Source organism: Embiotoca jacksoni, unplaced genomic scaffold (genome assembly GCF_022577435.1).
Source record: "Embiotoca jacksoni isolate LCO1_2020_lvr unplaced genomic scaffold, fEmbJac1.0.p SCAF_11, whole genome shotgun sequence".
Classification (NCBI taxonomy): Eukaryota; Metazoa; Chordata; class Actinopteri; family Embiotocidae; genus Embiotoca; species Embiotoca jacksoni.
Genome location: NW_027185241.1, coordinates 731,870 through 743,114, shown reverse-complemented (window position 1 = coordinate 743,114; position 11,245 = coordinate 731,870). Strand labels below are relative to the sequence as shown.

General features: G+C 41.4%; 2 protein-coding genes across 2 annotated transcripts; both read right to left on the bottom strand.

Annotated features, from left to right (window-relative positions):
* Positions 1-658: 658 nt before the first annotated feature.
* On the bottom strand, positions 659-3,020 carry LOC138215982 (G1/S-specific cyclin-E2-like). The gene is made up of 8 exons (XM_069178529.1): positions 2,959-3,020; positions 2,652-2,787; positions 2,406-2,552; positions 2,169-2,264; positions 1,885-2,019; positions 1,626-1,737; positions 1,279-1,436; positions 659-789 (listed from the first exon to the last, which is right to left on the bottom strand). Exons 1-8 carry the CDS (start codon positions 3,018-3,020, stop codon positions 679-681), a joined length of 957 nt encoding a protein of 318 aa, XP_069034630.1. The 3' UTR covers positions 659-678.
* A 1,938-nt stretch (positions 3,021-4,958) lies between these two features.
* Positions 4,959-9,498, bottom strand: LOC138191824 (G1/S-specific cyclin-E2-like). The gene is made up of 11 exons (XM_069138858.1): positions 9,443-9,498; positions 8,881-8,962; positions 8,718-8,771; positions 7,659-7,801; positions 6,950-7,085; positions 6,704-6,850; positions 6,468-6,563; positions 6,184-6,318; positions 5,926-6,037; positions 5,579-5,736; positions 4,959-5,089 (listed from the first exon to the last, which is right to left on the bottom strand). Exons 1-11 carry the CDS (start codon positions 9,454-9,456, stop codon positions 4,979-4,981), a joined length of 1,188 nt encoding a protein of 395 aa, XP_068994959.1. The 5' UTR covers positions 9,457-9,498; the 3' UTR covers positions 4,959-4,978.
* Positions 9,499-11,245: the final 1,747 nt, after the last annotated feature.

Below are 11,245 nucleotides of genomic sequence, written 5' to 3'. Positions count from 1 at the left end.
TGCAGAGCAAATCTACACATCCAAGAGATTTAATTTTAGAAAGGGGACGTCAATTTAAAACACCTGTTCAGAGAGGAATACAAAATTCACACACAAAAAATAATAATAATTTTTAAAAAAAGTCACAAATTTGAGATATTCTTCATTTCCTTATTCCTGAGAATCTGACTGAAGCACCATCTGAATACATTGAAGCCTCAATTTCAAGAATAGCACCAGTGAAACTCGGATATCTCGCAGGTCCCAAAAAAACAAAACAAAAAAAAAACAACAACAAAAAAAAAAGGAAGGAAGAAGATTGTTTCCTCTCAAAAAAACCAAAAACCTTTTTATTAAAAGAAAAGGCCCGAACAAGTGGATTCCTCGCCAGCTTCTCCTGATCGCAGTAGAGTCAGTCGGGTAAACACATTTCTTTATGGAAGCTGCTGCTGGTTCAGACCAAAATTCAAACATAAAAAAATAAAAAAAAAAGTAAAAGTTGCGTTACCTGCCTAAGAACTGCACTCCTGACCATCTTCATATTCTAGGTTTTATGAAACCAGAAGAAAATGAAAACGCACAGGAATTAAAAGTCTGAACTTAGTGTTTAAAAAAAAAAAAAAAAAGTAAAAAAAAAAAAAAAAAGGTCGGACTGCTGGGAGAGGTAGCGCGTCCCGCTGGTAGCTGGTCACGTCCTGTTCAGGGATTGGCTGGTTTCTCTGTGCTGTTGGGGGGGGTCAGTGCTGTTGCCGTGGTAATGGGCGACATCCGACAGTCGAGGCTGTCGATCTGACGCTCCTGAGCTTTCCTCTGCAGGACGGGAGACAAAAAAAAAAAAAAAAATTGACGTTAAAAGACAAATAGATTTCATTATACAGTAAAATAAACCTAATCTTTTTATACTTATATGGTGCCAATGATTACAAATAATTCAGAGAAATAAAACTGAATTACAATGTGGTATCGGATGATATTTAAGCTTCACTGCCATCAAAACACGTTGGATAAAAAAAAATAAAACATTATCCTGCTTTAACGATTCTTAATGACATTTAACTTTAAAATTTTGGGCAATTTTATCCTGTTTGCTCTTATAAAAAAGTGTAAATTAGCACCGATATTGTCAAGACATTGCCGTTTGTGGATGATTACAGCAACCAAGAACTCTCACCGAGTCTAGTTTGAAGATAGAACAAATCTAAATAGTCCTATAAGAGACATAGCATCACTTAAAAGTCTCGTGCCCTGATGGTATTAATAAAAAAAAAAAAAAATTTAAATTCTGTGCGTTGTGCTCACCAGCAGGTCCAGATAGGACACGTGTGTCTGGATGTTGTGTCGGTCTCCAGATTTGACTTTGGGGAAGTTCCTGAGTTGAGGTTTGGCTTCAGATCGCAGCGTGTCCATGAAGGCGCTCATCCACCGGACGCAGGGAGACACGCTTTCCCACGTCAGACCTGAGAGACGCAGGACAGAAAGAAAACCATGTGACTGGAATTCTGATACACGTATGAAAAGAATACCTTAAAACACAATATTTGGGGAGTTTGAAAGTACAGTCAAGCTAGAATTGTTCAGATGAAAGCCCACTAAGCGGACCGAATTAGAAAATGTTTAGATAAACTGAAAAGAAAAAAAAAACCTACCGGAAACTTTATGAACGACGTCGAAGGTGGAGAAGTGGCAGAAGGCGGCCGCAGCAAGAACGCTGTAGCTGTAGTCCAACGAGTTGATGTCCATTATACACAAGTCCAACAGCTGCAACACAGGTCAAAGGTCAGAAACAGGTTGGTTTTTTTTTTTAATATATATATATATATATTTTTTTTTTAAACATCCATCCTGGATCACGACGTTAAAGAAGGTTGCGGATTTGTTTTGTTTTTTATTCGGGTGTGAAAGTACCTGCGTGATCTGGATGTACATTTCTTGAGAGAACTGCGGCTCCAGGAAGTTCTCTCCGTCTTTCTGGGCTTCCACCTGAGCGTACAGCTTCAACCAGGAGATGGGCGTCTCCGGGCACAAGTTCCAGTCCAACGCCTGCAGGACGACATCAACACAGATGTCAAACATGCGAATGATTGGCATGTACGATTGCTACCGAAACGTCAGCGTCTAACGGGTGCGAGTCTGTTACAGGAGTTTTTTGTTGTTGTTTGTTTTTCTTTCTTTCTCTCGCATCGACGTACCTTCAGTACGTGAAGCTCCGTTCGCTGGATGTCCCACATGTCGCAGGCGCCGTCTGTCACGTATGCAAACTCGTAGATTTTAGGAGGGTAGATTTCCTAAAAGAGCGGCGGGGGACGAAGAGTTTGTGAAAAATGCATTAAAAAAAAAATACACGAAGAATCACAAGTAGCCGTCATCGTTCCACGGACGCGCCCGACGCTACGTGCGCGTTGACGGGAGCACGGCGAGGGACTCACCTCTATCTTGGAGGCGATGAAGAGCGCGGTGATGCCGATGAGCTGCAGGTAGTCTTTGTTGACGTTCTCCTGAGTCAGCATGAAGCGGTCGAAGAAGTCCTGGGCGAGATAAGCCGTCTGTCTGTGGAGGCTGTACACCTCGCTCACCTGCAGAGACACGGACACAGATTAAGATCCCCCCAAAAAAATATTCCAGATAAAAATCAGTACAAGAATGTGAAACTCCGTCTCGGTACTGCGACTCACCTCGAGCAGCCAGTCCAGCAGAATCGACCTCATCTTGGGCTGCAGTTTGGGATGACGCTGCAAGTAGCTCTTGTCGTGGACGTACTTCAGCTCCTTGTTGAGCATTTTGATCCACACGTCGTCTGAACTGGCCCAGCTGGAGGATAAAAACACAGATTTACCATCTAATGAGCCAAACTTGGGAGAAGCAGCAGTCGGTTGTTATTATTTTAATTATTATTATTATATCTGCTTACGAATCTTTTTAAGATTGACCTTTGTTTCTTTTGAGTTTATTAGTACTGTAAAACGACAACAATTCAAGTACATGTGAAACCTCAGATCTCCCACCATCAACAGTCGACGGCTAGTTTTTACATCTGCATGCATCTTTTTTGTCATTTTGACTTCTTACAAGCGCCTGAATTCGACACGTTATTCTTCACTTCCCTGCTGTATCACAACAACCCCTAAAAAATACCCTTCATTCATGAAACGACTTGTAATCAAAACAACCCATTTATTCAAGGTCTGGAGGAGACTTAAATTTTATGCTTTTGTTTTGTAATGCTATAACTTTCTTTGCTACTTTTGAGGACATACTACAGTATGACTTTTATTTATATTTTGGACGACGTGTGTGATTGTAACCGGCACTAGTTTAAATAGCAGCTTTATTATAACAAGTCATTAATTGTCATTATTGATGTAATTAATACCTAAAACTTAAAATTCTCAACTGCAACGCAACAGAAATGAGGCACAACAAATGCTGCATCTGATTTTGTTTTGTTTTTTTTAGTTAATTTGTGTTGCTGTTGAAGCAGGTTCTACAGAGATGTAACTAATATCGTTATAAATGGGAAGAAAATATTCACTGATCCCCTCAGTTCAGCAGCAGCAAAAATTGGTCTCTAAAATGACCATTTAAAAATAAATCAATACCTTTCAATCGGATTTAACAACTGAAAATTATAATCCTCATGTCTACTAATTAAACAAAGAAAAGAAAACCAAACTCTTGTGTCATTGCATTTATTTAAAACATTCCAATCTATTTACAAAAACATACATTCTTTAGCATCTACATACAGTTTACATGGTTGGTGGTTCACTGCAGAGGTTCGCACATCACAGGTTCGCTCGATCTCGGCCTTCTGGCTCGCTCTATCTTAAATTAAGTTGCTGTACAGTTCATTTTTTTTTTCTTTTTTTCTTTTAAAAGGCACTAAGAAAAGGACAAGTGTACAACATTAAATGAGTTATTTCAACAACAGGTGTCACAGCTAAATCATAAATAGCTTTTGCCTTTGGCAGTGATCAAATTGAGCTCAATCATCACTGAAAGATTTTACATATGAACAGATATTCTTTTTCCTTTACATACTAAGGCTTATCAATAAATACAAGCACTTGAATGAAAAAGCAAAAACTTTGCACAATTGTCAAGTTTCACAGGAATGTAACAAGAGAGTGCAACCAGGTTGCAACAGTACAAACAAAAAAACCAAAAAAAAAATCATATTACAGAGCCACAAAATCAGGTGCGTTCAAAACACCTCCAGGCATCCAATCAGGTGACTGAGCAGTCGTATGGCTCACACGTCTGCGAATCACAGCAGCGGCACTTTTAAGTTCTTAATCAATGTTTGCTGTTCTGTGGCAGTAATGCAGAGCAAATCTACACATCCAAGAGATTTAATTTTAGAAAGGGGACGTCAATTTAAAACACCTGTTCAGAGAGGAATACAAAATTCACACACAAAAAATAATAATAATTTTTAAAAAAAGTCACAAATTTGAGATATTCTTCATTTCCTTATTCCTGAGAATCTGACTGAAGCACCATCTGAATACATTGAAGCCTCAATTTCAAGAATAGCACCAGTGAAACTCGGATATCTCGCAGGTCCCAAAAAAAAAAAACAAAAAAAAAAAACAAAAAAAAAAAAAAAAGGAAGGAAGAAGATTGTTTCCTCTCAAAAAAACCAAAAACCTTTTTATTAAAAGAAAAGGCCCGAACAAGTGGATTCCTCGCCAGCTTCTCCTGATCGCAGTAGAGTCAGTCGGGTAAACACATTTCTTTATGGAAGCTGCTGCTGGTTCAGACCAAAATTCAAACATAAAAAAATAAAAAAAAAAAGTAAAAGTTGCGTTACCTGCCTAAGAACTGCACTCCTGACCATCTTCATATTCTAGGTTTTATGAAACCAGAAGAAAATGAAAACGCACAGGAATTAAAAGTCTGAACTTAGTGTTTAAAAAAAAAAAAAAAAGTAAAAAAAAAAAAAAAAGGTCGGACTGCTGGGAGAGGTAGCGCGTCCCGCTGGTAGCTGGTCACGTCCTGTTCAGGGATTGGCTGGTTTCTCTGTGCTGTTGGGGGGGGTCAGTGCTGTTGCCGTGGTAATGGGCGACATCCGACAGTCGAGGCTGTCGATCTGACGCTCCTGAGCTTTCCTCTGCAGGACGGGAGACAAAAAAAAAAAAAAAAATTGACGTTAAAAGACAAATAGATTTCATTATACAGTAAAATAAACCTAATCTTTTTATACTTATATGGTGCCAATGATTACAAATAATTCAGAGAAATAAAACTGAATTACAATGTGGTATCGGATGATATTTAAGCTTCACTGCCATCAAAACACGTTGGATAAAAAAAAATAAAACATTATCCTGCTTTAACGATTCTTAATGACATTTAACTTTAAAATTTTGGGCAATTTTATCCTGTTTGCTCTTATAAAAAAGTGTAAATTAGCACCGATATTGTCAAGACATTGCCGTTTGTGGATGATTACAGCAACCAAGAACTCTCACCGAGTCTAGTTTGAAGATAGAACAAATCTAAATAGTCCTATAAGAGACATAGCATCACTTAAAAGTCTCGTGCCCTGATGGTATTAATAAAAAAAAAAAAAAATTTAAATTCTGTGCGTTGTGCTCACCAGCAGGTCCAGATAGGACACGTGTGTCTGGATGTTGTGTCGGTCTCCAGATTTGACTTTGGGGAAGTTCCTGAGTTGAGGTTTGGCTTCAGATCGCAGCGTGTCCATGAAGGCGCTCATCCACCGGACGCAGGGAGACACGCTTTCCCACGTCAGACCTGAGAGACGCAGGACAGAAAGAAAACCATGTGACTGGAATTCTGATACACGTATGAAAAGAATACCTTAAAACACAATATTTGGGGAGTTTGAAAGTACAGTCAAGCTAGAATTGTTCAGATGAAAGCCCACTAAGCGGACCGAATTAGAAAATGTTTAGATAAACTGAAAAGAAAAAAAAAACCTACCGGAAACTTTATGAACGACGTCGAAGGTGGAGAAGTGGCAGAAGGCGGCCGCAGCAAGAACGCTGTAGCTGTAGTCCAACGAGTTGATGTCCATTATACACAAGTCCAACAGCTGCAACACAGGTCAAAGGTCAGAAACAGGTTGGTTTTTTTTTTTTAATATATATATATATATTTTTTTTTTAAACATCCATCCTGGATCACGACGTTAAAGAAGGTTGCGGATTTGTTTTGTTTTTTATTCGGGTGTGAAAGTACCTGCGTGATCTGGATGTACATTTCTTGAGAGAACTGCGGCTCCAGGAAGTTCTCTCCGTCTTTCTGGGCTTCCACCTGAGCGTACAGCTTCAACCAGGAGATGGGCGTCTCCGGGCACAAGTTCCAGTCCAACGCCTGCAGGACGACATCAACACAGATGTCAAACATGCGAATGATTGGCATGTACGATTGCTACCGAAACGTCAGCGTCTAACGGGTGCGAGTCTGTTACAGGAGTTTTTTGTTGTTGTTTGTTTTTCTTTCTTTCTCTCGCATCGACGTACCTTCAGTACGTGAAGCTCCGTTCGCTGGATGTCCCACATGTCGCAGGCGCCGTCTGTCACGTATGCAAACTCGTAGATTTTAGGAGGGTAGATTTCCTAAAAGAGCGGCGGGGGACGAGAGTTTGTGAAAAATGCATTAAAAAAAAAATACACGAAGAATCACAAGTAGCCGTCATCGTTCCACGGACGCGCCCGACGCTACGTGCGCGTTGACGGGAGCACGGCGAGGGACTCACCTCTATCTTGGAGGCGATGAAGAGCGCGGTGATGCCGATGAGCTGCAGGTAGTCTTTGTTGACGTTCTCCTGAGTCAGCATGAAGCGGTCGAAGAAGTCCTGGGCGAGATAAGCCGTCTGTCTGTGGAGGCTGTACACCTCGCTCACCTGCAGAGACACGGACACAGATTAAGATCCCCCCAAAAAAATATTCCAGATAAAAATCAGTACAAGAATGTGAAACTCCGTCTCGGTACTGCGACTCACCTCGAGCAGCCAGTCCAGCAGAATCGACCTCATCTTGGGCTGCAGTTTGGGATGACGCTGCAAGTAGCTCTTGTCGTGGACGTACTTCAGCTCCTTGTTGAGCATTTTGATCCACACGTCGTCTGAACTGGCCCAGCTGGAGGATAAAAACACAGATTTACCATCTAATGAGCCAAACTTGGGAGAAGCAGCAGTCGGTTGTTATTATTTTAATTATTATTATATCTGCTTATGAATCTTTTTAAGATTGACCTTTGTTTCTTTTGAGTTTATTAGTACTGTAAAACGACAACAATTCAAGTACATGTGAAACCTCAGATCTCCCACCATCAACAGTCGACGGCTAGTTTTTACATCTGCATGCATCTTTTTTGTCATTTTGACTTCTTACAAGCGCCTGAATTCGACACGTTATTCTTCACTTCCCTGCTGTATCACAACAACCCCTAAAAAATACCCTTCATTCATGAAACGACTTGTAATCAAAACAACCCATTTATTCAAGGTCTGGAGGAGACTTAAATTTTATGCTTTTGTTTTGCTAAAAGCAGAGGGAAACGGTCGTCCCATGTCCTGCACATTCTCTGCATAAGTACAATGAAACGGGAAAACAAGGATTAAAGTCTGAATACAAAAGCGGGCGCGGTAACAGCTCGGCCGTTAAAAGAAGCCCTCGGCTGCCTCATTGAGGTGTAAAATGGACGGTTACCTGAGGCGAGGAATAGGGGAGGCCTTGATGAAGAGATTCTTGAAGGAGTACTGTTTGAAACTGGACGGGTCGGCCGGCTCCAGCTCTTTGTGGGGAGTTTCGATGAGAATGCACGGACTCGCTCCGTCCTCCGACCAACACTTCTGGAGAAACCAAAAACACACAAGGGTGAATAAATTAAAAAACAAAAACAACAGACTTCTCCTTGTGTGATCTGATATCTTAAAAATTACCATTAAAAGATCATATTAAGTTTGTGGGCCGTCGGTCCGAAAAGTAAAAATCTTCCCAAAAGAAACTGATGGACGTCTTCCACACACGCAGCAACGATTAGGGAAAAGACAATCTTACTGTTTTCTTAAGCTTATAACTAGTTGATTTATTGTCTGAGGTGGATGTCGAGTCTTTTCCACCTTTCTTTGGGTGGATGTCTCTTTTTTTTCCCTTTTTCAATTTGTTCCAATTTTCTAACAATACGCAAATGTTACTTAAATCTTTAAACATTAAAATAAATAATAAAGCATACTAGTTTTATTCAAATGCACTTCATAAAGAAAACTGCCCTCAAAATTGGCAAGAAGTTTCCACTTCAGTTCAACCTGGTGTTGAAAAGGAGGTACTGCACGGCCACTGCAGATTCATGCTGGAACGTTTTCCTTCAGACTGACCGTATAAATGATAAACCCACTCAACTAACTTAAGATGCTTTCAAGGAATACAAAGGAAAGGCTTGGGCAAATAAACAGGGGAAAAAAAAACAAAAAAAAAAACATCAATAGATTTCATAGAAAGAAAGACACCAAACAAAATGGACGCCATGTGTATATAGACCACTAACCATCAGTTTACAGTAACTTGTATGTTGCAAACTCATGAATGAAAATACACATTATAATATAACCAAGAGTGTAAAACAGGGCAGAACACACTGGAAGGGAGGGCAGCCACAACACAGATAATAGACTAGTAACAACACACTGCACATATCCCGGGCTGAGGCCTTATCAGCTATTAACACACCCAATCATTTGGAGTCGATGACAAGTGGACCACACTGACCTGTATTTCATAGCTTTGTTTCTTGGCGGTAGGCTGTAGTTTCTTCTTGCAAGGCTGAAGAAGAAAATGTAAAGAAAGAACGGTTAGTGTGTTAAGAGCCAAAACAGGACAACAAAACCAAACACAAGACTGAACAGAAAAGAAACTGGCGACAAAAGCGAACCTCGGTCTTCCTCTTCTTCAGCGGGACTCTGACGGTCGGTTCAGGTGCGTTTGAGTTCCTGGCTTGAAGTGTGATGCGATCGCTGAAATAAAAAAAATCACATCGTAATCAGTGACCGTCTTTGGTCGCGGCTTCAACAAAGCACTCATCATGTCTGATTGAATTAAAGATGTGTAGCCGCAACCGAAGAGAAATCCTTATCAACATACGGGCCCATTGTGATTTAAACGGGACTCGAAGATTAGCCATTCAAGAGGAGACGAAAGCGACAACTACTTTGATAATTCATCAAAAATCTATCTTGGTTTTTTAACGACATCCCCCCCCTCCCCATAATGGATTTGATTTCACTAACGGTCTCGAGGAAACCGTGTTGGGACACTTTTCACCATTTTATAGATTACACTTTAAAACTAATCAAACCCAAACACAAGACCCCGCAGAATATACCGAGACATAATTCAAGCTCCCGTAAAGAGGACAGTTAGTATTCAGATCGAGGCCTCATTTAAAAAAAATAAAAATAAAAAAAAAGGCCCACAGACAAACAGCTGCTGCTTACCTGCGTCTGGACATGGTGCTGACTATTTATGGCCCAACTGCAAAGACAAAAAGAGGGAGAAAAGAGGGGGGGTGAGATTCAGGCAGAAATTCAACACTGAAATGTTTATTATAACATTTTTTTTTTTTTTTTTGTCCAGCACTAATTAAGACTTTTTATATTCTACTGGAACCATTTCAAGACCACAGCATGTTTCAGGTTACTCGGGTGGAGGCTGCAAAAGCATGTGATGGCCCAGAGCTATGTGGTCCAAAAAAACACATAAATGTCATCAAGAGCTCAAATGGCTACTGGTGAGTCCTTAAAAAAAAACAAAAATAAATAAATAAAAGGAGCCACGGAGGGTCCTGAAGACTCCCAAAATATTACAGGAGGAGATGGAAGATCTTTTGAGGCCAAGTTGAGCCTTAGCTTCTGATCACAGATGGGGAGGACATGCTAGGTTGTGTGACCAGCAATCAAGAGAGCTACAGCAGCTCGATCAAATCAATAAAGTGCGCCGAACAAAAGGACCGTGAAGCGGACGAGTTCACGGCAAAGAGGGAAAAGCGGTTTAAAACGTGTTTAAATACGGGGGGAGGGAGGGGTCAAACTAGCCCTCGTCGGGTTTCTGCAAAAAAGTGTGAAAACTTGCGGCCGAGGAGGAGGAGGAGGAGGGGGGGGGGGGGGGGGGGGGGGCCCCGGTTGTTCCCTCGATTTCAAACCAAAAAAAAAGCTCCAAAATACCCCGTTTCGACCCCGGTTTCTCACCGTCTCACGAGCGCACGTCTCCGGACATCTCCGGCGCGGTTCGGGGTGATTAAAATCGCCAAAATACCAACTTTAAATGAAAGGATTGAAACTCAAAGGCGCGCCAATTTCCGCAGCTCAAAAGCGGGAGGATTTGAGTTCTGCCTCCCCCGAGCCTGGCCCGAGTCCGCGGGAGGGAAAGAGGAGGAGGAGGAGGAGGAGGAGGGGGGAAGAAACGGGTCGAAATGACCGCTAAAGACGAGCCGGACGGACCTCGAACCGGCAGCGGAAACTCTCAGGTGGCACACAACTCGTGGCGAACTTTGTTCGAAGCCCGTCAAGAGCCGGTGAAGTCGGGCGAACCGAGACCGACCGCGAGGCTAAGCTGCGGAGGAGAGCTACTGTAAATTAGCAAATTTAGCCCGGTAACCGCTAACTAGGTCAACAATAACCCTCTTTAATAAAAATTTAAAAAAAAAAAAAACCACACACGCGCGGGATTAAACCGGTGATGTTCAGCTTTTGCGTGCGAAGAGCTGAACACCCGAGCGACCGAGGGAGACGAGTGACAAAGCAAAAGAGTAGAAACTTTTTTTTTTTTTTTTTTTGCTCCGAGTTTTTTTTTTTTTTTTAAAAAAGCAACAACAGGAACCTCGGTGTTTGTCCCGATAAAAGTTCACCAAAAAAAACACCAAATACACCGAGAAAACTACATGCAAGACAACAGGTTGAAGTAGAAGTAGAAACAGCATCGAAAAGTAAAATAAAAGACTTAAAAACTGGGATTGAAGCCGCCGTGTTCCTCGCATATCCAGATTTAAGTTGTTTTTCCCACCAGATTACGACCAGATTATGACGATTTTTTTTAAAATCCGGCTTCACAATGTTAAAACTTAAGTTCTACCTGTAAACATCCGCTATAAAACGTCCACATATTGGGTCTAAATAAGCTCTCCGGCTCGGTTGCTCTTACCTCCTCGGTGAAGAATGAATGAATGCATCAGCTGGTGGCGCCGGCGCCAATCCTTATATCCGCATCTGCTTGGCGCCACGAGTGCGCATGCGCGTTCCCGG